The following is a 27,073-nucleotide window of genomic DNA, read 5'->3' as shown; positions in this document are numbered from 1 at the left end:
AGAGAATTGGGAAAAAAAGAAAAGTAAAACTTGTGGGTTGAGATAAGAACATTTTAATAAGTGAAACAAGATAAAATCTAATAATGATTATTATAAAAATTATAATAATTACAATATCAATTTGAACGGAAAGGAGAGGGAGTGGGATAAAATCCAAGGGAAACAAGAGATGCACAATTGCTCACCGCCTACAGACTGATGCCCAGCCTGCACCTGAGTAGCGTGTTCTGGCCAACTCCCCTCAGTTTATATAATGGGAATGGAGTTCCGTGGTATGGAATAACCCTTTGGACAGTTTAGATCAGCTGTCCTGACTGTGCTCCCTCCCAGCTTCTTGTGCATCTGCTCACTGGCAGAGCAGGGGAAACTGAAAAGTCCTTGACTTAGGGTAAGCAGGCCTTAGTAACAACTAAAACATCCATGTGTTACCAACACTAGTCTCACATTACATTCAAAATGCAGCACTGTACCAGCTACTAAGAAAAAAATTAACTAATCCAGCCAAAACCAGGGCAGCTACCTTAGAGGAATCTTCCTGGTAAGGTTTGGAGACTTGGCAGGGAGCCAGCTTCAAACCAGCTTCAAAACTTCCACAGTTTTATGTAGTGATTTTCATACCCATCTGTTTAATTATTTTTTGTCAGCTCTTTTTCTGTTCATAGTGTTTGGACATGGCAGAATGACCCTGCAAGAGTATTCAGATGAGCAGTATCAGAACCAATACTCCTTGTGAAATTTGCATAAGTTACTTAGAAATAGTCATCAGGCACCTGTATTTTGAGCACTGGGATTTTCTTGCACAGAGATGTCCTGTAATTGTTAGCTTTTTATTTCCAATAAAATCACCAGGATACATTTCCAAGCATCCTTTTAGAAACTTCTTTCCAATCAGTATTTTTACAGAAACCCCTCTTGCACAGACTTTATACTGTTTGTGAGCAATAACAAGGGTGCAGTGACATTTGCAAGTGTCTTATGTCTTAAAATACCACCATAAACATAACAAATATTTCAAGAAGCATAGTTCCCTAATTCTATGTCTGGAGCATTTCCAGTCTTCATCCTATCCAAATCCTAGATTTGAAGAGATGTAGATTTGCAAAAGGTCTTTGCTTCAGACCCCAATCATGGGAAGTCTTTCAGGGTAACAACTCATTTGCTCGAAGTGCTTGTGCTCTCATGCTTAGCTTGTTAGGGACACAAGGACAGAAAGAGTAACTTGCAAAGAAAGAGATCAACAAGTAGAAAAGAGCCAAAGAGAGGCATAAAAGTCCTGGTTTATGTTGACATTTTGAAGGAAACTTTCTCTAGTTGTTTGTTTTTTCTATTTTTGCATTCCACTGAAATTCAAACGAATGCAGTTTGCAAGCAAAAGAATTTACATGTGAGTGCTTAATGGTCTTGAGCAGGAAACTTCAGATTGTGTAACCCCCTAATACCAACACACCTTTTAATATCAATAGTCAGTGCCTCACAATTGAAGGAAGTATTTAAGTTAGCCTTGAATACTGAGCATTTAAACCTGAATGATTTGGAGTCTATAATGCATTTGCTGGAGAATTCTCATCTTTCATTTAAAAGAACAAATTTCAAAATTTATTTGTGGACTGCCCATGCAGTGAGATGTAGCATGCATAATTATTTGCTCAAGAGAAAAACTAGTATGGGAATAAAATTGTGGCACAGATTTTACTTATTTAACTCAAATGGATAAATAAGTTACACGCTTGAACTTTATTCTCATGGCTTTGAGAGCTTTTGTTTATTTAAGGTGTTCAACTTCGCATCAATAGAATTACAATTCAACTACTTCCAGTTAATGTATGAGAAACGGCTGTCAAATGTTCACCAGAATAATCAACAAAAAATTGATTTTTTTCTGAGTAGATTCTTCTGAATTTCTTTATTTTATTTCTGTTGTTTCCCTTTTTTCTACTACCTGCTATCCAAATTATCGCAGTTCACAGGTTTTAGTTGATGTTATTTTGGCATGTGTTTGTTTTAGGTGTTCCATGTAGATACTTTGGTTATGCAGCTTGGCTCCCTACTGGGAGAGTAGAGAGACAGGCTCTTCAGAAAAAAACGTTGCTGCTTTGATATGCTCCCTGAAGAAGCCTGTCTCTTTCCATTTTCTACAGAGGAAGACGCTAGAAATGAGCCTGCTAACTTTAGCACTTCAAAACACACTGGAAAATGTTCCCTGCCACTGCCCCAGTGCCCTGACTAGCTCATCATTTTGATTATTTGGATGTATTTTTCCATTCATACTCCAGAGTGTCTATCACCAGTTCTCATATCTCCTTGTTATCTGCCTCCCATCTTTCTTTGTAATTGCTACTGCTAAATTCCCTGTGGTCCCTCAATCCTTTCCTCCCCCTGTCTCTTCATATTAGGAAATTTTCTCTTTTCCCTCCCTCTCACATTTCTTCTGCCAGAATCCCCTTTTTTTGGACCCACAGTCCCAAGAGGCATTTCCCCCAAAATTGCTGTTTGCTATTCAGTTCGTTCTTCCAATTTTTTAGTGTCTCTAGGAACTCACTGCCTTGCCTCTCTTTTAAACCCCTTTTTGATCCTCTTCAGTCCTTCTTCTACTCTCTGTCAAGGCTGCCCATGCTGGAGATCACACAGACACACAGATTGCTTGGAAAAGTCTGAAGGCAGTTACCCATATTTGCACCAGCTCTATGTGTTTAATTGATTTGTTTGTCAGACATCCTTAAAGCAACATCCATCACCAAAAGTAGATAAGAAAGGAAGTTTTTCCCTCAGGTCCAACCATCTGCACCTGTTGACTTTGGTTTGGTTTGTTTCTTTTGTTTTCCTCTATAACATGAGGTTCATTGCACTAATTTCTGATGAGATCTGGACATTTCAAATAGCAAATCTCTGTGTTTTTTCGGAGAGTGGAAATGCTGCCAGCATCCTTGGTCTCTTCCAATGTCCTGCTGGGGCACACCATAGTTTTTGGCCTCTTGTACTGCAGTCTTATGGCTGTTGCAGGATGCTAAGGAGTGGTGGGTGATCTGTGGTGGGTGGGGGACAGTGGACGTGCATCATGTGGATTTTCATGACCAAACTCCACGGGAGGAGGACTTTACTAATCCGGGCACAGTAGGACTTTTAAAATTAATGTCTGTTATAGTGTGTTGCTATCCAGTGTTAGCATGGATTCAAATAAGCTATTGAGTGGGGTTTGATGAAAATGTGGATTTTAGGCTAAGGTAATGGGGAAGAAATAACTCTAACATGCATTTCTGGATATACAAAAGGAATGGTGCAGATCCAGCATCATAAAGCCTCCACAGCTTCCACACAGTCAGGTTAATACCTATAATGGAAATGCCATGTGATAGTGTTAGTGATTTGCAAACTTGATGAATGCTGTGATGCACAAGCAAGCACAGAGGTAGAAAGTGCCAGTTGAGGAGAAGCACTTAGGCTGCAGCTGGTTTTAAGGGAATCTATCTCTTGGTACAGCAGATGCTCTGTATTGGTACAGTACCATTAGCTGATCACCATTTTAAAGGGGCTCAGTTAGTCTCAGTTCAAAAGAGGCACTGGTGGGCCCCCTGCAAGTACTCATCTTCTTCCAGTGGCTGTGAACACCAGGCCAAATATAGCCCTCCATGAAGCCAGTGGCTTTAGCCAGAGAGGTGAACTGCACCCTTAGGGTAGTGCCTGCCCAGTTCAAGCAAGCAGGACATCTGTTTCAGTATCTTTTGGGTTTCTATCCTCACTTGGAGGTTGATGCTCATTTCCACTTCCTTTATTACTGAAGTGTCAGTCTCCATCTAGACAACTTTTGCGCAGGGATCTATTATTTCAGTATGTTTATGAGTTGTTTTAATGGCTCCTATTTGATCTGATCATAAATTAGACCCACAAGTCAGTATTAGAAGCAGCAGCAGGGTCTAAAACTTTTTCAGATTTTGTAGTGAGAAGGGATAGCCCTATTTCTTTCCTTAGCATTATCAACATCTCCACAATCAGAGCATCAATGAAATTTTGCACTTCTTCCTCCAGAGAGAATTGTTTTCAAAGTAGAGTTGTGTCTCCTCATAAGGTTTTTATCACAGACATGGATTCATTGACAGAAAATTGAGGTGCTAGGAATAAGAACACATACACACACATCTGAGGTGTCCCTAAAAGTCCTACTGCATAATGGCTAGGGACATTGTCTGGAAGTGGAACTGATTCTGGTGGCAAATCCTTCTTCTTCTGCTAATATGGAGTTTTGGAAACAAACCAAAGAATCTAGTAATTTTTTGGTGGTTTTTTTTTTTTTTAGTTGGTTGGTTGGTTGATTTGGTTGAATTTTTTTGTTTGTTTGGGTTTTTTTCTTCCATTTTATATAGATCAATGCTGGAAATTTCTCATGAAATTGCCAGTTCCAGCAGCTTATGACACAGTGGAAGTGGCAAGAAGAGCTGCTTTGTCTCTTGATGTTGTATTAGTTCTTCCACTTTTCTAAGCTATCCACAAATATTTCATCAAGCAGTACACACCAAAATTAGGCTGCCTCCTAACAGTCTCAGCTTAAGGGTATGCATCAGTTTAAATGGTTTTTCCTTACAGTGCTCTGCAGAAATGAGATTATTAGATCTTTTCTTGAGAGTTTCAGCTTTTGTAAACTAGGTATCTTGTATATATGAGATCAGGAACAGATAAGTGAGGTATTGTGTCTATTGGAACCTGAGAGCAAAGTTAGAGCTGCATGAATATTATGACAGCTTCAAATAAGAAAAAAAATATAGCAAAATAATTAGCTAAAACATCAAATCTGGGTACCTAAATTTTGGATCTATGTTGTATGACTTAGATGCATACAGAGAGAAAAGTACAGTATCAATTGCTTTGTATGTTACCTTCTATCCTATGCCAGGAACATCACATTCCTTTCAGTTACAAAATTATGAGCCTGGCCTTATTTTCCCCTGAATGTCATGCACAGCTGACTACAAGTTTAAAGGCAGAAACCATTTGAGAAAGGAAATATCCTTGACTAGATCTTTCTGTGATTTTGTGTTTTCTACTCACAATTAGCTTCTCAACCTCATAGTGAGAAAATGCTGTCTTGGATTATTGATTTAGTATTTCCTCAGTGGCCTTATACAGATAAAAGGGCCAATAAAGACACAGTAAAAGAGGATAAAAGAAGAAAAATTGTATATGGAAGATGACGATGATTTTGAGGGAAGCATTCCTTCATGTGCACCTGCTTCTAAGAGATTTTTATTGTTTACCATTTTGCCTTTTTTGGAAGGTTTAATACGATCTTAAAACTTACAGCTGTGATCTTTCAGCCCCAATTCATCACTGTTGTTTCAAGATTCCAAACAAGCAAGAGGGATTTCAGGGTGGAAGAGGAGAGCATAGCTTCAGATTCACTGCTAAAGGCTTTATGCTTTGTTCCCAGACATGCCAAACAGTCAGGTTTCATGATAGTTTTCTGAATTTTGAGTTAAACTGTAAACAGATTGTTAGTAGCCCCAGACACATGACAGACAGACTGAAATCAGATGGTTTCTGTTAATTCCAGATGCCACTCATTTTAGTGGTGAGACTGAAACGCAGGAGAGCATTCACATCTCTTTGGAGGGACAAGACTCCATCCTCCCTAATTTTCTTTTCCATGCCTCATGCTTCCCCTGTGAATCTTCCTTCTGCTGCTTCTATTGCTTTTATTCCCAGGACCTCTCCTGTCCTGGGCCTATCTGTATAAAGGCTGTCTGTGCAGAAATCAGACCCTTTTCTTTCTGACACAAATTAAATTCTAGAATTTCTTGTCCACCTCTAAAAAAACCCCCAAAACAACAAACAAACAGACACAACCTAAAAAAAACCCAAGGTATGGGTTCCTACTGGGCGGAAAACTCGGAATAGTACCTGTTGGCATGAACCAAAATTGTGCCAGGGATTGGGCTGATGATTTATTAGTGTGGATGATCCCTGTGCTCTGGCACTCTTCAGTTTACTCCTAGAGATGGAGCTAGTGCAGCCCACCTACTCCAGCTCCACAGTAGAACCCTGACATGCAATAGACGAGTCACTGGCCTCAGCATCTCAAGAGGTTAAATCAGGTTGACAGCACCCCTTTCTGTGAGGGAGTCCCTAAGTTCAGGATATTTCAGGCATGGATGCTTAACCCCGTACCCAAATAGCTTCAGAAGTCTGGGATCTATATTTCAGCTCCTTGTCCAAAACCCTCTCTGATCAGCAAACCTAAGGGTAGGTGAAAGTCTCCCCATGACTCAGCTAGCATTGACCTGGAGTAGCATTATTTGCAGAATCTCTGTGCTTCAGGCATATTAGAAAAAATGTGGCCAAACAGTTCCACCAGATTGCAGAACAGGATTCCAGCATCTTGTCTGCTTTGATTTTGAAGTGCTCTCAACAACATCCGACATAATCTTGTGGGGTTTTCTTCCGCAAGGCAATGCAAAATGCCAGCTAGAAGCTGAGGAGGAAACTGGCAGTGAAAACATGTCATTGTGTTTCAAAGGGCTCTTCTTACTTTCCAGGCAAATTAAAAAAATATAAATCCTTTTGCTTCAGTTGAAAGAATTCACCAAAGCGAATGTTGCACTTACATAACCTGCCTTAAAACTCATGCCAGCTTCCCCCTATACAAGGATTTTGGAGAGCTCCTGTGATGCAGCATGTTTCCAGCCATGTGCACCCAGCCTGTGCATCCCCAAGTTGTTCTGTGGGGTGAGTCGAGATATGCAAAGAGAAAGGCTTCTGGGTGCACAACCAAGTCAAATAACTGTCACTACTTTAAGGTTCCAGTTACTTATTTAGTGTCTTTAATATTGATTGAGGAACTTAGCTTTGGACATCCAAGCTTGGAAGTTGTTTGGCTAAATTCACAGGTGTTTCTGTTAATTTATTAGCCTGTCATATTTAATTTTGAAAAGGAAAATCTTCTCACAATATAATTACCTATGCAAACTCCTTTTCTGGCATATCTCCACCATGCCTGTATGAATATAGTAGGAAAATGAAAATTTGATCTTACACCTGTGCACCTATGCAATCTACAATATCCTGAGATTAAAAATAGGCTCACCTGGCTGCTCCTTGGCTTGTGCTAGGTAACATGTTCTTTAGGACAGAGACTCAGTATCATACAGGCTTCAGGGGTATGTGTTGTGCTTGTGATTAATACGCATAAAAATATGATAGAAGTAGGGCAACCCTGTAATAGTTTGAATAGTGTGTATTTATGTAGTTACTGAGCCATGTCATGGGGGGCATCCACAGGGTCAGTTGCAGATATGCACATATGACGTCATCCAGACTTTCTGAGACTACCAATTCTAAGGCACAATTAATTTTGTTCTAACACAATTGTTTCAAGTACAAGAATGTGTCTAGATCGGCAGTGAATATAAAAGGAGCCTGAAGTTACTGCTCAGAGGCAGGCGTGCATTCTAAACATGTAGGTTATTTGAGATGAATTCTGCCCTGTGAGACCATCTTGGGTTAAATATTGAAGTATTTTACCCAAATTACTATTATTAGTCTAAGCTGTCACATTTCCATAGGACAAGCCTGCTTTGCTTCTACACCGAGTGTCTCTGGTTCTTGCTGAGTCCAGCAAATAGATTTTGGACAGGAGGACTAAAAAGCCCAGGGATGGAGGAGACATAGGGATCATAGACCTGTCTCAGAAATGCTGATGGATTACAGTCAGGTGGCTGTTGCCTACAGTGAATGTGTGAAGAGGCCACATCTGCATAGGTGACTACTTTGATAGACATGCATGTGCTGTTTTACAATGGTTTCCTCTACGTGCCTCTACAGGTATCACTACCAATAAGCCATTGCTCTTCAGAAGGCCATCTGCTTTAAGGCCAACTGCTTTTAATTTTTAATGCCTTTAGCATGGATTTCTGAAGGAGAATTGCTGACAGGGGCCATCAGATAATCACAGGGTGTTGGAGCTGAGGCCTGCTCAGAGATGGGAGAACCACGTATCTTCCAGGAAAAGTACAAGAATAAGGCCTGAGGCTTGAGGCATTGCAGTCAGAGAGGAGTGTATGTAGTAAGGATACTGTTAACATAGCTGCAGCTCATACAGAAGTGGGCAAGGGACCTTCTGGGTCACTGAACATAACCAGCTGAGGTGCCAGACCTACTGTCATGGCCATACTGGTATTGACACCTGAGGCTCACTCAGATGTATCTCCAAGTGCGGTAAGGAATGCTGGCTGAAATGCAGTCCGTGAGTACTTCTTGCATCCAGAAACTCTCATGAACATCAGCAGCTGCAGGTCTACTGAGAAGTTGCCAGTTTACAAACACAAAGAAGCATTTGTAGCCTTCTAAAAACTTCTTCTAATGTCTTTTATTTTTGCTGATGATGACTCTTCTGCAACAAGCAGAGCACTTCTCCCTGTTAATTTGCATGAATGTTAGATTTTGCTCATTCCCTTGGATGATTTTGTAGTGTGTGCACCCCGGGAAGTTCTACAGCACCTCTGCAAGATGCTATTCATAATAGAAAGATCTTGTGGACTGTTTTCCACAAGTACACAATACATAGGAGACATACTAGGTGAAATTACTAACCACTTCTGGAGGGTTATTTGTGCTCTTAAACAGTTGTATCATGGTACCTGAGCTCTTTTATGGATCTAGACCTCTCCACGTGCTTTTAGCTGCACTTTCTAATGGAGATATTTGGGCCTGAGATCACTTAAGCCAACCTTTTCAAACTCCAGTGTCTAAATTAGGCATTCTCTTCTCACTTAAGTGCAAATGCCAGAAGTCACAGGTGCTGAAGCAAGCACGTTCCCCTGCCTGTCCAGATGGCTATCATGTTAATGGCTAAATGCCTGCCTGTGGGCAGCTGGATGCACCTGGCAGTGTTTAACCTGGTGGGTCTGCTCAAAGTTGGGGATCCCTACGTGCTCCTAACAGTGAAATTCAGCTGTGCTCAAATCCAACCCTGTGTCTTTTTGTCTGAATAACCTGCACGCCTGGTTTCTGAAAATGGCCTTGAGCTGCCTGTAACAGGCAGAGCAGGCAGCCTAGGGCAGGATAAATTCCCAAGCTGTGTAAGCTTTAACTCGAAGTGGTTGCATGGTTCTGAGCTGTTTGTACTTCACCTGCCCAAACCAAAGCTTCTTCTGACGTTTAGTTCATCTCCCATCTCACCAATACACATTCTTCACCTTCCACAACTTCAGCCGCAGGCAGAAGCTCCCATAGGCAGCGAGTGATGACCAATCCATAATCATTGGCTCCTCTGCAAGGGTTTGATTTGCATGTACTTTGTCTGCAATGAACTTTTTTTTATTATTATTATTTTGGGGATCAGGACAAAAGTCTGCACTAAGACCAGGGAGCTGAGCAGAGGCCGTTTCCGTGCTGAGCCATCGACGCTGTGCTCAGGGCTGCGCTCTCCCACAGATCGCTTTCACACGCGCCGATCTGTCCTCTTCGGGCACGGCTGGGGCTCGCTCGGTACCGGGGTGCCACAGCCCTCCGCCCTACACAGGAACGCAGCTGCTCTGCCCAAAGTCCTCGAGGCACCGCCGCTCACCGCCAAGGTAAGACGGAGACAGACATCCCTCCACACCCTGCCCCAGGTGCTCGGGCGTCTCTTCTCTGCCTCCGCCGCCCCGGCCCCGGCGCGCCGCCGCCGCCCGCCCCTTCCGCGGGGGCCCGCCCGCTCGCGGCGGCAGCCCGGCGGGCGGGAATGGCCGGCGGCCGTGCGCGCGTAGGTCCGCAGCCGTGGCGGCCGTCGGTGTGTGGGGGGTGCGCGCGGCCGCTCCGCGGCTGGGGCGCACCCGCCTCGCCGCCGCCGCCATGAAGAGCAAGCGCCTCAGCCGCACAAGTCGGGAACACAGGTGGATGCCACCGGGTGAGCGCCCCCCCTAGCGGCGCCGCCGGCTGGTGGCCGGGGGAAGGGACCTTGGGTTTCAGCCGTCGGCGTTAGTTCAGTTGTGCCCGGCTGCCGAAGCGATGCCGGGGCAGGAGGCGTGAGGGCGGGCGGCGTGGAGCCGCCGAGTCGGGTCACCCCTCCCCGAGGCCAACGCTGTGAGGGTCCGGCTGCGACAGCCGGGCCGGAGTGCGGCTTCTGCCCCTCACCCGGCACCTCCAGCAGCCGAGTCACCGTCCCTGTCAGGCAGCTGGCGCACCACGGCCCAAATGTAGAAAAGCGACATAATTTAATAAAAAAATAATATGCAATAAGTTTATTAACCAAGGCGTTGTTTCAGGAAGGCTGAGACCTGGGCAGTTTATTGAAATCCGGGTAGATTTCTCTGCATCTTTTTCACTGTGTTGGGCAGACGCGTGGTCTGTGAGCCTCGGTTTTGCAGGGCATGGGAGGAGAGGGTCAGTCCTGCTCTTGGGCGTTTTAAGCATGTTTTGCCTTAATCTCAAGGTAATACTGATATTGACGGTATTATCTGATAGTCTGTCTTTAGAAGTGGGGTTTCTGTTTGCAGTGTGTGTGCTATCAGGTGTGCTATTAGGAGGGATTTAGAAGGACTGGTCTCAGAAGTGAGCAAGGCACATATATGTCTTTTTGTTTTACAGTTTCTTACCTTTTCGGAGCGCTTAAGCAATATTAACATTGATATTATTCATCGTATTGACAGAACTGGAAGTTATGCTGAGGTAAGAGCAGCAATTGCAGTAATTTTCTGAAATCACATCGCAAGTAGATACACTCCATGAAAGAGTCACTTAACAAATTTAGCCAGGAGGAAATTGGAAAGAAGCTTCTGCAAGAGTTGCCTTTCCTGGAGCCTCATTTCGTGCTTTGTTCCCTTTTACTTTTTTACCTGCTTTTCGGTATTGCCGTAGAGGCCCTTTGGCAGTACCACCCTGATGGCTTCCGTGTGGCTGGCAGGCCTTTGGGTGTTACTGAACATGAAAGATGCTGCTGGGTCACTCAGCAGTCCTAGGTCCTGACCTGCAAAAAGTTGCAGGTGCTGAGTAGTTGCAATAGAATCATAAGTTTGAAAACCATAAGTTGGAAAAGACCTTGAAGATCATTGAGTCCAACCATTAACCACGTCACGTATCTTTTAAATATTTCCAGGGATGGTGACTCAACCACTTCTCCAAGCAGCCCAGTTCAATGTTCAGTGAAGAAATTTTTCCTAATATCCAGTATAAACCTCCTTTCACCCAAAAGGTGTTTGAGGCTCCCCAGGGAAGCGATCACAGCACCAAGCCTGACAGAGTTCAAGAAGTGTTTGGACAATGCTTTCAGGCACATGGTATAATCCTTGGAGTGTCCTATGTAGAGCTAAGGCTTGGACTCTGTGATCCTGATGGATCCCTTCCAACTCACTATATTCTATGATTCTAGCACAATTTTAAGCCATTTCCTCGTGTCCTATCCCTTTTTACTTGGGCGAACAGAGTGACACAATACTGGCAGCATGTGTATAAAGCATGAGTCTTTATGGATCATAAGGGTCATTTATATATGTTCTATAGATCATCATTGTGATTATAGTGCTTGGTGGGTTATTACCTCCTCATCTGCTGAATTGTTCATCTGAACTTCCCACTCAATACCTGTGGGGATGCCAAAAGAAATCCCAAAGCGTTGTGCTGGGTGGACTGTGACTCAGCATCTTAGATTATCAAGGCCAATCAACAGAGATATTAAAACCAATTGTATAAACAAGTCCTGTCATCAGAAAGTATTTTTAAATGTGTTTTGAATACAGAAAGAAAGTCTTATTTTCAGGGAAATTCCATAACACCTGTTGAAATGAAGTCATCAAGATTTCTTGGAATAGTCTTAAAATGTTATCTTCATTTGAACCTCTCATTTTTGCAGGATACATTCATTAGAGTTGGTAGCTATTCTTCATGTTTGTTTTGACAGGAGGTTGAAACCTACTTTTTCGAAGGACTACGGAAATGGAAGGAACTGAACCTCACTCAGCATTTTGGTATGTCATTTTTGTTCACGTTTCCTGCTTTCCTTAAATTGTTAAAACATGTTTCTTCATCATCCAGAGCCCAATGGGAGATTATTGACTGTTTTTTGGGCTGGTCTCTGGAACACTATCATTCTTTAACACTGTACATGTTTACCGGGAACTGGATGAGTTTTCAGGGTTTCTGTTTTGTGCTTTGAACAGTGCAATTCTACAATGAAGTGGCCAACAAGTGCCAGTCCTTCCACCAGCTGGTTTATTACCAGAGTGCCATTGTGCAGAGTTTGAAGACACATTTGCAAGTCGAAGGCAGTCTTGCTTACCAACCCCTGTTAAAGTAAGTATTGTGGTCACAAAAACCAGTCAGAATCCTTCATGTTATTACAAGTGATCCTAAATTCTCTTTTAAGTGTTCTTTTTCTTTATTGTAACAGAGGAAAATATAGCAATGAGATGCCCAAGGTGATTATATTTCCCTGGTAGAGCTTTATAGTTCTGAGTCAAAAAAATATAGCTAATACAAGGCAAATAAATTAGTGGGGGTGCTTACTGAGTGTCAGACAAAATATTAATGTGCTGTGTTTGATGTTAATAATTTATGATGTCTTGTTTACTGCTATCTGCTTGATTTTTTGAAAATCTTAAGACTCTTGCCATCCACAGCTGCCTAATAGGTGATATTTTTAAAAAAATGAGAAGTAAAAATGATACTCTCTTTCTTTCCAAAGAGACTGTACTGGATTATGCAATGTTGGACTAGGTTTTTATTGGTTTGTTTTTGAAATGCACTAACATTGGTGTATTTTCTAAAACACAGTCTAGTGGTGCAGCTGGCTCGAGATCTTCAGGCTGACTTCTATCCTCACTTCCATGACTTTTTCCTGGCCATCACCAAGTTACTGGATACACAGGACACAGAGCTGCTGGAATGGGCTTTTACCTCTCTTTCCTATCTCTACAAATACTTGTGGAGATTGATGGTGAAGGACATACATAACATATACAGGTAAAAACCATGTTCAATGTCTGTCTTGATCAGCAGTTCTTAGACACTGTAGAAATGTAAATGCCACACAAATAGGTGTGCTTAATGCTTCACTATACTTATTAGCACACTTTCCCAGCTTTTCTCAGAGAGAAACTGGCCAAGCTGCAGGAGTTACCAAATGCATAGGAATCACTTCTGGGCTTGGAGAGTTCCTTAGCTGCAGGCAGTTGAAGGCTGATTTTGTTTGTGTTTGCTGTGTTTTTAAACCTTTTCCGGGCATCTCCGTCTGTCTGCTGCTGTAGAGCGAGTGAGTACTGAGCTGGATAGGCCTGTGACCTGATGTAGTATGACTGCTTGTTTGGTCTTACATTGCTGTTTTAGCAGGGCTCTTCTTTTTGTCATAAACAGTGGGGCCATGTTGCTTCCTCCTAATTTCAGTTTGGAACAGATGGAGCAAAAAAGATGTTACAGATTTCCTCCCCAACCCAGTAAAAGCTGTTGAGAATATTGAGAAAAGCACCTGCTTATCTGCTTGACTTGTGAGTCTGAGGCACCACTCCCTCTGCACTGAACACATGATGGGCCACCTACAACAGTTACTGATACTTACCAGCAAACTGCAAATATTTATCACCCCTGCAAATTGAATCTTTCAAAACTTTTAAGTGCACAGGAGAGCCTTTTGGCTCAACTGAAATACAAATATGGCTAAACATGTATTTTGAAAATCTTGATGCTACAGTTTAATCTGTGTGAATCCAGATATTTTAGAGATATTTCTGATTGCAGCTGATTTGCCTGGCAGTCATTTCACCTTCTTTACAAAACTCCTGTTCTTCATCCAGAGAGAGTGGGAAGGAATCTAGATGAGGAGGGTATTTGCTCTCTCTAGGAGGACAGGTTCTTAGTGTTTATAAAAAGTGCTAATGTAAACTGAAAATAATTTTTTAATTGCCAGTTGATGGCAATTCCTGCATTACCATTAAGACAGTGGATTATTTTGTGTCTTTGTAGCCTGTACAGCACTCTGCTGGCTCACCACAAACTCCACATCAGAAACTTTGCTGCTGAAAGTTTTGTCTTTCTAATGAGAAAGGTAAGTAAGGTGTTTGTACTTTGACACTATCTCCATTCTATGGTGGCTTTGGGATTTTGTAATATTAGGTTTTTGTAATAATTGGATTTTGTAATACAAGGTTTTCTCCAAAGAATGGTTAGCAAGGCCTGAACTGCCATGCAGCATGTCCTAGGTTTTCATTTTTAGTGAGTATTTTGCTGTGAATGTAATGCACTCCATATCAGAAGTGGCAAATAGAAGCCTTAGCACTCTCTGTTTCAAGAGCTGTTAAACTAAGTGTCTGTGGTTGGTTTATCTAAAATGACTAGAAATAGTAAGGTGGTCTTCTAAAAGGTGGTCTTTCTAATTTGTAAATGTACATTTGCTCACTGGCTTTTCCACAAATGCTTTAAGGCCTTTGTAGAACTGAAATGGTTGTGAAAACCTTTTTGCACTCCTGAAGATCACAGTATGTAATGTTCCCAGGCAAATCAATCAAGATCACACAGCAGCCTTTCATGGAGTAAGGAAAGGGAGTGGCAGTTGTTGGTTTTTCTTTAGAAAATAATGAGTTTGAGCTGTTGTGGGAAGGCAGGACTAGGAGAATAACATGGTGCTGTGGAGTCATTTAATTGCCTCTATCCATCTGGTAGCTCTGAATAGAAGATAACTTTTTTTCTCCTTGTGTTTTGTAGGTTTCTGATAAAAATGCACTCTTCAATTTAATGCTCCGTGACCTGGGAGATCACCCCGAAAAGGTGGAAGGTGTAGGACAGCTGCTTTTTGAGATGTGCAAGGGTGTTCGAAACATGTTCCACTCCTGTGCAGAGACGGTAAAGACGAGACAAGATTGCTGGTTTAACTGTTGATGTAATGGAGCCTTAGGCAGTGCTCACTGAAAACACTGAGTATTTGTCTTCTTCACCTCAGTGAATCCTTGTTGTTCATTACTTGGTAGGATCTGAAAGCCTTGTAAGAATATTTTTTGAGATAGGAAAGTTGGTTTTAATAATTCCTATGTGTTAAAATTGTACTGCTTCCTCATATTTCAGATTTTAAGTGGTAGCCTTTTTTTTTTCTCTGTACTCCTTCTAGAAAGAATTGAGATCCCTGGAATATTTTAGCAATATATTGCACTAATGAATTTTAGGATTGCTAGATTTTTTTCCTAAGTATAAGGACATGATGTGCTTCTTTCCTGTGCAGGCTGTGAAGTTAATTCTGTTGAAACTGGGGCCTATTACAGAAGAAGAAATTGAACTACCATGGGTAGCTGTTGGAGAAGCCTTCGAGCAGATGATCAGATCAGCTGTAGTGCATATCCATAAGGAACATTTTAACATTGTCTTTAAATGCCTGGAGGTACACTGATTATTTTTCTTATTATTTTTTTATTCATGAGTGACTGACAAAAAAATGTGTGCTTACCAAGAGAGTGTTTGTGTTTTATGGGACCAGAACTGTTTTTCTTTTTGCTTTGGAAACATTAAATACAGTGTCATGTGCATGGGAAAAATCCCACCCTTCTTTTCTAAATTCCAGTGACCCTGCTGGCTGTTTTGTGAGTGAGAAAGGAACTACTGTGTGTGAGACTTGGAACTCAGTCCCATGGCTGGGCAAGGGTGGTTTGTAGGATCTGCCTTGGCACACATCACAGAGCCCTTGCTGGGTTGGGAATGCTAGTGCACGTTTAATATTTCTGAACTAGGTATATTGGTCGTTCAAACCCACTTTGTGACAACAAAGGGGAAGCTTTTTGCCCTGCAGGTCTTTTTACAGCAAAGACCTGGGCTGAACCTGAAGATCCGAGTTTGAACCTTGTAACCAAGCACTGAAAATCAGAGTGTTTTCAGTCTGGGTGTTTCCATACCGTTGTGGGTCTGGAGCTGAATATTTCTATTTCTTTTTCCTATTTTATATGTCAAATGTTGGCCTTTCTGGAGACCCTCACTTTAGGAGATACTTGTGTTTTCTGTCCAAGGAATCTAGGATGTGTTTTTACATAAGGGAAATCACACAGTGTTCCTACAAGGTTCAATTTGTTGACCATGTGTCAGAGAGCCAACAGAAGTTTGTTGGGCAGCTGAGATGTTGATTCTTTAGAATGTGCTTCAAGTACCAGTAAGTGAAACAGTCTGATATTTATCTGAAATATTTCACTTTCCTATTTTATTTAAACAGGAGTCACTCTTAGACTTGCAGAGGAAAATAACTAGGGCCAACTTCTGTGTGGCTTCAGAGCAGATGGAAAGGATTCTGCAAGCTTATCTGATCCTCGTGGAACATGCAAATGGATCCAAAATTTCACTGCCTGAAGATGTCTGTCGGGTAGGTCAGACCATCACTTTGATGTGTCAGAGTTGAATATAAAAGAGGTGTGGTCAGCTGAAGCACCCATACATATTTCTGGTGCATCATGGGGCTTAGGATTTGAGTTGAGTGAATGGAGATATTTATTTTGAGTATTGCTACCTCTCCAATCCTGTGAGATTTTACCTCTCTATTGCAATGCTAGTGTAGCCCTCCTTTAAATGAGCAAGGGGGAAAGTGAGCTGCTGTTTCTAGAGACCTGTTCCTGCCACTGTGGAGACCTAGACCCCCATATCAGTGGTAAAGCAGTTCTGCGAGATTCACATAAATTTGACGCCACTAGGATAGATTTAGTGCCTTCAAGCTTCAACCGGACTGTTAGGATTTGTTTCTGTGGGCTGAAGTTTAGATCACTGTGCCCTCCTGCTCCAGGGACTGTCCAGATCATTCAGACCAGCTAGTCATTATCTTCATGGATGAATATCAGTTCTCTCTCTTTCATTTCAGGCTTTAATAAAAATGTTACAAACACCGTATCTCTCATCATCTTGCTGCAAGACGCTGCTGAACACCATTTCTACATTCCTGCTGGCTGAGAATGTTTCGTTGCCTGATTCTTTAACAAAGGAAGCTATTGAGAAGGTAACAAGGATTGCTGCTTATACCAGAAATCCCAGAGTTCAAGTTCCCTAGAGCAGGCTGATTTCTGGACATTCCATTTCAGGCTGGGAAATATACTGTAAGGTTCCCTTTAGCCTTTTGCACAGATAAGGGAGAAGCTACCCAGTGCCTTAAATAATGTCTGGTGAGGTCTTGGGACTCCTTGACAGTCTTGCACAGGCCATCAGTATAGCAATGCCACCATGGCAGACATCATTACAATGAAAACCAGGTTCTGATTCAAATACCTACAGCCTCTGTAGAGAAAGGAGGGAGAACAGGGAAGGGACACGTCTTGCCTAAGGTAATAAAGCAAACCAGTCAGTCAAACTTACTGAAAAAGGTAAGTTTTTCATTAAGTTTTCAAGCATTTAATGACCATGGCTTAGCCTTGTGAACAGGGTTCCTACAAGTGCAGTTTTGATTTAGAAAGCAGAGGGGTAAGCATATTTCAGTACTACCTTTGCTCCTGAAGCATTGACAGGATCAGCTGTGTACATTCCTATCAAATGCAATGTTACGGAGATTAATAGGAGATGCTACTATGGAGTCCGATTCCTTAGTTTTCCTTTTACAGTACATTATGATTTTGCAATTAACAGTGTGGACCGTAGTTGAAGTGTATGTGTAAAAAAAAAAAAAATACTTGAAAGAAAAGTGCCGTGCAATTTACAGTGGCAAAACAAAGCTTTTGCAATTGTTTAAAAAAGATTAAATTTCATCTGGTCTTCAGTGTTTACTTGTGTTGAAGTAAGGTCGGTTCTGCCTGTGGCAGGAGGCCAGTTTTGCTGTGGAGATGTCCTTCAAACATTTGAGAATATTTGTGTGAGCTTCTTTTAAACTGGAGGAGGCTTAAAGCTGTCCTTGTCTTCTGAAGGATCTGGGAAAGAGAGATCTGTATGTGTATGTTACGTTGCACATCTTGGCATTGAGGAGCACTGATCCTGGATCTCAAAGGACTGTTCCTATCTTGGATCCTCCACAAGCAAAGCGGTTGACTCTGCCCATGAGGTAGTAAACTTCCTGCAACCTGCTAAACAAAAATATGCTGAGTTGAAATATATTTTCCTGACAGTTGGTGTCTGTGCTGCAGTCCTAGAACTTTGAACTTATATTTTCCACATCACGTTAAAGAGATAGCTCAACTGTCTTTGCACAGAGACAGTTGGATCCAACAGCATTTGTCAAAAAGGGTTATGTCAGCAGGGTTTGTTAAAAAGGACTGTGCATTCCTGTACCTGAATTGTCACCTGGAAACGGTACTGCTCTATGTGCCAGAACTAGCAAGAGAGCCAGGCTGGGAGTCCTAGAGTTCAAAGCATGATTGATACATATACCAGGAAAAAAAGTCCCATGGATAATGGAGAGTTGACTATGAAATGTCTCTTGTAAATCTCTTCTTGTCAACCTTTCATTTGCATCTTGCAGGTATTTGCAAGTGGATTTGAACGGCACTTTCTTTTGGACTTTTCTGAAGCAATGTTCACAGTGAAGCAATTTGAGAGGGTAGGTGGAAGCATTTGTGCATTATGTTTACTTTTGTTGCCAAAGGGAACAACTGGGAATCCACAGTATATTTACCTGCCCTGTATGCTGAAGGATTATTGTGTATTGACACGATGTTTATTTAAACTTCTGGCATGATCTGATAAGAACAAAAGAGGCTACTTATGCTATTGTGTTAAAGTTTTGTAAGGGTTCTCGGAGATGGAGAAGGTGATAGGTATCTGTTCACAAAAATAAATCTCTCTGTTGAGAATTAAAAGGATGGGCATGTTATGGATGAGAGGAAGAGAAATAGTTCTGGAGAAGCTAACTGGAAAGGAGTAAGAGATGTCTGATAGGTTGGGCCTCTAACTGGTGACCTGTGAGGAATCAAATTAATTAAATGGAGTGGGAGGTGAAAGCCAAGGTTGGGTATCTGGAATGTCCTAATGAGACTCGATTTGGGGCAAACTGAGTTTTTTTGTTAAACCACTGTCCCTGCTGGGATAAGAGAATGTCTGTGTGCCAGTGTCTAGGGGAACCAGGACTGATAAATTTGATGCTTTGCTGGCTCACTTGTGAGCATTTGGATTCTGTGTGGCTGGTGTCACGTGGGGTTTTTTGTGGGTTTGTCGATGGTTAGAGAAACTTGCCAGTCCTTGACTTTTGACCTTTTTTTTTTGTCCCTTCAGCATTTTCTCCCATGCTTTCTAGAATACATTGAACATTGCTTCTCTGGCACAGATACCTTTACAAAGGATGAGGCTGTGGCAATTCTGGCTAAACTCATTTTGGTGAAAGCAGAGCCTCCTACCATCGGTTCAATGGCATTTGAAAAGTATCCTCTCATTTTCACTGAATCATCTGTCAGGTGAGACTTCTCAAGTTTAGCAGACACTAGATGTGTCTGCATGACTGTAGGCCTAAAGGCAGTGCAGAGCTATGTAAAAGTTGCCCTCCGGTGTTTGCTGGAGTTGTGTGAACAGCAGTGTTGCTGGCAGATTTGCAAACCAAGTGAGGCAGTAGGATCCCCTTTTACTTTTTGAGATTATTTGAGAAGAGGTGCTGCTCTGGAAAGGATATCCCTATTATGAAAAGAGTGTTGTGGTACATGTACGATGGGAATTTGTTACACTAACATGCATGCTGCATCCTTAGGCAGGTGATCTTTGTAGTGAGTGCTGCAGTTCAGGTTCTCATCATTCCTAACCTCCTGCCTGTGCCCCATCTTTCTTCCCTGTAGGCATATGTCTTGTCCAGGAGCTTTGTAGCAGCAGTACTATAGTCTTACCATAGAACACAGCTGGATACTAAAGGACATGTAATTAATCCAAATACAACACTGTGCTGGCACAGCTTGACTGCTTCTAGTTGCAAAGTTGGCTTTGTTGCAGTGAAGTGGTTGCTTTCCCCTGGAACCTCTTTGGGGTAAATGCTGAAGCACAGAATGACTGTTGCTAATCTACCAATAGTGATTTTTCTTGTAGTTCTGACTCAGAGAATTCAAAACTTTTGACTTGTATTGCCTTTTATGTAAGATTTTATCTTTCCTAAAAGCAACCCACTCTGTGTGGGTTTTTCTTACTTCTGTATTTAATAAGAGTGAAGGTACTGGGGTTTAGAGAACAAAAGGCTGAGTCAAAATGATTAAATTTGGTTTTCTTGCCGTATGTTCTTTGTCTGTTGATCTCTCTGTTTTTTCAGTGGTATGGAGTACATAGCTGAGAGAACCTTGGTCCTACCTGGACTTTTTCTGTGCTCTTGCAATGTCAGTGGTAGAAGGTAGGGCTGGGAGACATCTCAAGAGTTGCATACCTCATCTTCTACCTAGGATGGAATTTGCATGTCCTAAACTGGTCCTGAAAGGTGTCTGACCAAATAGTTATTAAATACTCCAATTCTGGAGATTCCCAAGCTGCCTCTGGCAGTCTGTGCCAGTACCTAATGGCTACACAGGTGTTTTTGATTTATTTTGGTTTTTTTGTTGTTGTTGTTTTTTTCTAGTCCTCAGTGTATGAATTAAACCTCCTTTACTGCACTTTAAATCTGTTGCTGCTTATCTACAGGGAACATAAAGAGCAGAATATTTCTTACTCTTTGCATGCAATTACAAATAGGAGGCTTTGTTCATCAGAAATGTCTGAGATCTTCTTTCCCTGGACCAACAATCCTAATTCCTTGAGGTTTATCTCATAAATTTTGTTTCTTAAGCCTCTAATGATTCTTGATGTTGGCTTTTTATTAGCTTCTGTATTTCTTGAAGGGTGAAGCCTATACAGCTTTCTGTGATCTTGCAAGCGCTGGGTGGAATGGAAAGATTGCTGTTTGTGGAGTGTGAAGTACTGTTCATATGTTCCAGTATGGTGTCAGCCCTATTTGCCTGCACATAGGCTTGTTGATTTGGGCTCAGCTTGTGGTTCCTTTTAAGTCCCAAAACTTATACTTCACTGGTTGTTTTCTGTCATCCACCTATGTCAATGTAATTGTGGTTTATTAACAACAGTCATGATAGAGGTGACTCTCAGGTACTCCTGGAGTCCTAGCACCCTAATTGTGAGGGTGTCCAAATGAGAACTAGTGTCTTTTCTTCTAGAAATATTATTTGAACTTGAAATAAAGACCTGATATTTCTTGCGGGCCATGTTTTGTGCTCTTCAGCATAACTAGATGTTATTTTGTGCTGTAGAGGACATTGAAAAGAAAAAATCCCTTGGGTTGTCCAGGTCCTTTTTGCTAGAAGTAGCAAACTTAATTTTGAATATCATAGGAGGAAAAGGAACAATTTCTAGTATGCAATAATGGATTACTGAAAAGTTTGGTTTTGTTTTTAGCTCTAATACAAGGCAACAAACAAGTAAAAGACAAGGAGAAAAGGCAGAAGTACCGGTGTTGGATTATGTACTGTCTTTAATTCATTTACCAGAGAAGGAAGACATCACTGACCTTTCACAGTCTTGGGTTGCCTTGGTTGTACTGCCACATATTAGGTAAGGGATGTTCTAAGGTACTATTGTCATGTATTTATGTAGTACTGTCTAGTTCACTTTCTTTAAGAAATCACTTTACTAAGAAAAGGACAATAATTACTACCCCTAGATTAAGGAAACCAGGATTAGAGGGCAAAAAAAATGCTATGTGGAAATACCATGAGTCAGCGGTAAAGACAGGAATAGAATATCAGAATTGATTGCCTACTCACTAAGTTGGGTACTCTGTCTAGATTTGTTCTTGATACATTTCAGTTTCTATTTTAAGCACTGTCCTCTCTTGACAGTGGTTTTTATCAATAATTATTAAAGGAATAGTTTGAAAGAAGGTGCAATGAATGCTACAACTGAAAGCGTGAATCAGAAACAGCAAAAACGTTTTGCTGCTGGTTTCAAACTTGGGGTTAGCTACCTGTAATTTAGTACAAGTACCTGTAATTTACATGTGGAAAAAAAACTTTCATATGTGTGTTGGTGTCAGTGTAACAGAGATAAAAGTTCTTCCCATTTACTTTGGACAGACCAATGCACAAAGAAAACATTCTGCCTCGTGTGACAAGTTTTATAGACTCTCTCTTCACAGCCATTGACAGAGGAAGCCTCTGCAAAGGTCAGTTACGGTTGCTTCCTGTTTATTTGCTTTTTGTTGATATATAAAATAATATAAAACAGTTTTTCTAATGACACAAAGCATGAAAATGAATAGCAGTAGCATTGTGTCCAAAATTATTAGCCAGCTCAAGTAAAACTAAAGGGACAAAGCTTGGGAGTAAACAACCTCCAGGAAACAACTCTGCGTTTGTTGTTCATAATAGTAATGGGGCGATAGATGTTCTGCTTAGTGGAAGGCAAAGGTAATTGGGAAGGAAAAGAAGAAAGTGAGGAAAAAAAGAGGCTGGAAATCGATCTAAACCAGATCCAGGATGAAGCAGTCAAGTGAAGAAGAGACTTGACTTGTAAGCTCCAATTCAAACCTATAGTGCAAAGTCTGGGACATTACCTGTCAGTTAATAGCCATCAGTCAATAGCTAAACAGCAATAACAACTGTACATTCAGTCTAGCACATTCCAACCAAATATGTTATCTCAAACTTTTTGAGCCCTGTGTTGGATGCCAAAAAGGACTGTCATGGTTTAGTCCCAGCTAGCATTTAAGCCCCCCACAGCTGCTCATCTGCTCATACTTACCTGGTGGGATGGGGGAGAGAATCAGAAGAGTAAAAGTGAGAAAATTTGTGGATTGAGGTAAAGACAGTTTAGTAGGTAAAACAAGAGCCACACACACAAGCAAAGCAAAACAAGGAATTCATTCACCACTTCCCATGGGCAGGTAGGTGTTCAGTCATCTCCAGGAAAGCAGGGCTCCATCATGCGTTAACAGTGACTTGGAAAGACAAAGGCCGTCATTCCAAACATCCTCCACGTCCTTCTTCTTCCCCCAACTTTATATGTGAGCATGATGCTCAGTATCCCTTTGGTCAGTTGGAGTCAGCTGTCCCGGATGTGTCCACTCCCAACATCCTGTGCACCCCTAACCCCCTCACTGGTGGGGTGGGGTGAGAAGCAGAAAAGGCCTTGATGCTTTGTGAGTGCTACTCACTAATAACAAAAACATCCCTGTGTTATCAACGCTGTTTTCAGCACAAATCCAAGCCAGAGCCCCATACTAGCTACTATGAAGAAAATTAACTCTATCCTAGCCAAACCCAGCACATTCTCCATCCGTTATGTAATAACACTGAGCATTTTTGTCATGCTCAGGTACCATACGATCCGATACAACCTCATTATCCACCCCTCCCCTTGCCATTCTTTGATATAACACACCTATATCATTCCCTTAGTCTATGGACCACCTCTATAAAATGTCCACAAAATTTCCACTGACTTCATTTAGTCCATGAATTTGGGCTCTATCTGTTATGGTGATCACTCGGGACAGGAGAAATGGTGTGTTGCGTGCAGTTATTTGGCACTAAAACTAGCTCATGTTGGTTCGCTGCTGCACTTGCACTGCTTCTTGTAAGGCTCTGACCCAGATGACACCTGCAGTTCTAAAATGCTGCATCTTTTCTCCAGGCTTGGGTGGTCACTGATTGTCTTTCCTCTCTGGCCATTTAAAAAAAAAAAGGAGTTTTGACTGAGCTTGCATAGGGCAGGGCAGTTGTTACTCGGAGAAATAGGAAGTATTTGGCCTTGTGCCAAAATATAAACAGGTTTTGGAATACCCCAGCTTCAATGGTCATTGTTCCTATGTTTGGAAGAACTTTTCTAGAGTCTGTCATTTTCCATTTATAATACCTTTATTAATATTCCTAAATGTGTCTACCAATCGACTCTGTTGCTTTTTCTTCTCTAGTATTTGTCAAGCATGGCCCTTTTTAATTTAGACCTTTTTTCTATCGTGTTTACAGGGTTTGCATGCTGTTGTGATTATTTTATTGGCAGTGTGTTTATCCTAAAAAAGGAATACCCAAAGTTTCTTTTCTTGGGTCTCATCTCTGGTGGCAGTAGTAGCAGCTCTGTACAAGCTCCGTGGGTGTGCAAGAAACACGTTGCTATTTCTTCGTTTGCCCATAAGGGAAGAGAAAATAAATGCAACTCAGTCCTATACTCATGCATCCTATTCTCCCATCTTACACTTACTTGCTTGGTTTCCTTACCCTCCTCCCAAACTAGGGTTCTTTATTGCATTGTGCTGTCTGAGACTCCTGCCACAGTGCTTAGCTCCAGATCTCTGCTTTCTGCGCATGTGGCTGTGATGGAAACTTGCAAACTGGGAGCTGTTTACAGCCTTCAATGCTGGCTTGCTGGAGGAGGCATTTACTTTGACAGCCAGAGGAGCATTTGTTTTATATGTTACGATAATGGTTAGAAAATACACAGGCTAGTTCTGGGATCCATATGTTACCTTATTTCTGTGAGTCCAGTCATTTCAGGATGGGTAAGCACCATACAAGCACAAGTCATTGACAGCTGAGTAAATATACAAGCTGTTCTTGTTCTCTTTCTGCTCCAGGAAGCCTGTTTGTGGCCTGCCAAGCTGTAAGTACTCTTCTTAGTTTGGTGGAGTCTGCTGAAGTACTCCATTTGTTACCTGTGGAGCGTGTCAAGAACCTGGTGACGTAAGTAAACTCTACCTGTTCTGTGGTACTTCATGATTTTCCTTAGTAGGGCACAGGATTGACTTTGCCTTTATGTAGGAGCTTGCTAAATGCTTCTTTGTGTGCTGCCCATTCTGTTACACTGGTGCATTGCTTCAGTATTGTGGTTATGTAAGGGAACAAATTTGTAGGCACTGTTTGTTTGGAGAACGAGGTAGATGTAGTGCCTGTTCAGTGACACTTCTGCACACTGATGCTTTCTTAGACAGCTGCAGGGTAGTGTGTCAGGTAAGTTGGTTCTAGTTTTACTTTACTTTTAGTAGTAACTGTGTTATAATGATAAAAGAGACAGGAACAGCACTTTCTGAGCTGTGTCAAAAGCCTGAACTTCTGCAGTTTGCTGCTGGTGTTGGCATTCCATCATGTCCTTATCTATTCACGTGTGTGCTTGCTCTGCAGTGGGATGAGGTTTTGTATAATCTATTTTATTTATTTTAACTCTATTTTACTTATAATTAACACACAAAACTAAGTGGCTGGAGGGATTGAGGGAGACCATTAGTCTCTCTCCAGCATCTCTCATCACTCTTGGGCTGGGAGCATCTCCAAGTCTTTGGTGGCTTGAGCTTCAAAACATCCTGCTCATTTAGGGAGTTATGGTGCCCATGTCTGAGGCATGATGGAGATGGAACAGCTTGCCCAGATCAAACAGGAAGTATTGGCAGCAAGCTTCAGTCTAATGCTTTTCTGCCAGCTTTGGGCTGGGAATATGAAACCTGCTTGGAACAAGGGATGTAAGGTAGCAGGAGATTTCCCTGTGAGCAGGCAGGATTCCTGGTGTCTTACCTAAGCAAGGATTATTTCTTTTCTGTTGATCACTGACTGAGTATCTGGGCAGTAGCAGAAGCCTTTGTGTGATCTGTGGAGGTTTGTTTTCTGCAACTGTGTGTGGGGGGGCTGTCCAACATTGTAAACCCTAGCTTGACAAGCCTGATTAGCACAAAGGAAGAATCTCATGCCTCTTGAGCTGTCATGGGCTTTGTGGCTGCAAGCCAGTGTGCTGTTGAAGTCTTGACTTCACTGGCCTGCTGGTGCAAGCAGAGCCTGAAATCATGTGGAATTTTCCTTTAATGTTGTTATCACTACTGCCCTATTTTCCAATATCAGTGTTGTTGCAGTGCTCTCTGGATGCTAATAAAATACTCCATTGTTTTAGCACTTTCCCTTCAGACCCCTCTGCATTGCTCTTGGCTGATCTCTATTACACGAGGTTGGCATTGTGTGGCTGCCGGGAACCCCTTTCCCAAGGGAACCTAATGGACTTGTTTGAGAAGTTGCATCCTAATATTTCCACTGGTGTTTCCAAGGTAATTTGCTTTTTTGAGCACATGCAAAGTAATTTGTATTTTAACAACATAATTTAGGTAAACTTAATTTAATGATAAAGTCTGAAAGGAGAAATATGAGACTGTGTAAAGCCATTACTTCCATAGTGTCTGCTTAGAAGTGTGTCAACGGGGCATGAGTTAACAGAAGTTAACTCTTAGCCCTGAGGCTTGCCTCTTCCCCAAAGGTAAATTGGAGCAGAAGCCTAATGCATTCATTATTGAATGCCTTCTAGACTACAGGAGTTCATCTGTTTCTCAGGTCTAAGATGAACCTAGTGAAATCAGTCTCCTATGCAAAACATGAACCTCTGTGTAGGTGTACATGTGTCTGTGTATATAGCCTGCATGCCTCTGACATATGTTTCTGCTTTGAATAGGTTCGGCTGTTGACTGTCCGAATTCTAAACCATTTTGATAATCCGCCTTCTAGGCAGATTGAGGTAGGGCTAGAACTTGTCATTTAACATTTCAAAGGCATCTGTGTTTGATATTGTGTGTGAACTGTTTTCCACTTTGCAGAAACAAAGCATGGATCTGGTAGAAGTTGTCCTCTGCTTCTGTGCTTTCACATTCCAGTTTTATCTCTTCGTCCCACTGCCTTCTGGTGTGCATTTTGATGCCTAAATGGTGGAAACCAGAGCAAGTCCCTTGACTTTGTTCTTTGGTCCATAGTGGCTGGGCGTCTGTGTAGTTTTGTTGAAATACTTTTCAATAAGATAAAGGTACTCTAACAAAATGCATGTCACTTGTTTGTTCAGGGTGACAGCGCAGGGGAATTTCAGCCAGTATTTGCCATATTGCTCCAAGCAGAACTTGTGCCAGCAACAGTGAATGATTACAGAGAGAAGCTTCTCCATTTGAGGAAACTAAGGTGTGACATAGTGCAGCCTGCAATACTAAGTGGATCTTTGCAGGAGGTAAGGATTTATTGTCAAAAAGCAGATGTTACATTCCTTTATTCCAAGAAAATGTTCTTATTCCATTGCAAGGATTGCAGAGTTTTTAGTAAGAGTGCATCAAAAAATCAATTAGCTCCCAGATAAGGTTTTAGAAAACTTACTGTAAGTAGAGATCACAGCTCCCATTGTCCTTAGGAGTATTTAGTGTTTAGTAGAACAACGGTGGTATCTAGATAAATGGCCCACAGTCAGATTCATCTGGGTTTGATATCGTGGA

At 41.8% G+C, this 27,073-nt stretch overlaps 1 protein-coding gene across 1 annotated transcript in view; it reads left to right on the top strand.

Moving 5' to 3' along the window:
• The first annotated feature begins 9,975 nt into the window (after window positions 1-9,975).
• The window catches only part of UTP20 (UTP20 small subunit processome component), a 60,739-nt gene continuing 43,641 nt past the window's right edge, over window positions 9,976-27,073 (top strand). The window contains exons 1-18 of the mRNA XM_029963431.1: window positions 9,976-9,990; window positions 10,555-10,635; window positions 11,864-11,930; window positions 12,123-12,255; window positions 12,736-12,924; window positions 13,921-14,002; window positions 14,659-14,796; window positions 15,170-15,325; window positions 16,145-16,291; window positions 16,781-16,915; window positions 18,362-18,439; window positions 19,111-19,289; window positions 21,250-21,405; window positions 21,927-22,015; window positions 24,425-24,530; window positions 25,726-25,876; window positions 26,275-26,337; window positions 26,656-26,814. Coding sequence (XP_029819291.1) covers window positions 9,976-9,990; window positions 10,555-10,635; window positions 11,864-11,930; window positions 12,123-12,255; window positions 12,736-12,924; window positions 13,921-14,002; window positions 14,659-14,796; window positions 15,170-15,325; window positions 16,145-16,291; window positions 16,781-16,915; window positions 18,362-18,439; window positions 19,111-19,289; window positions 21,250-21,405; window positions 21,927-22,015; window positions 24,425-24,530; window positions 25,726-25,876; window positions 26,275-26,337; window positions 26,656-26,814 — 2,124 coding nt within the window. The remainder of the gene's footprint in view (window positions 9,991-10,554; window positions 10,636-11,863; window positions 11,931-12,122; window positions 12,256-12,735; window positions 12,925-13,920; window positions 14,003-14,658; window positions 14,797-15,169; window positions 15,326-16,144; window positions 16,292-16,780; window positions 16,916-18,361; window positions 18,440-19,110; window positions 19,290-21,249; window positions 21,406-21,926; window positions 22,016-24,424; window positions 24,531-25,725; window positions 25,877-26,274; window positions 26,338-26,655; window positions 26,815-27,073) is intronic.

Source organism: Manacus vitellinus, unplaced genomic scaffold, assembly GCF_001715985.3.
Source record: "Manacus vitellinus isolate BGI_N305 unplaced genomic scaffold, ASM171598v3 scaffold_5_pilon, whole genome shotgun sequence".
NCBI lineage: Eukaryota > Metazoa > Chordata > Aves > Passeriformes > Pipridae > Manacus > Manacus vitellinus.
The sequence above is the reverse complement of the archived record's forward strand: the minus strand, read 5'-3'. Positions and strand labels throughout refer to the sequence as shown.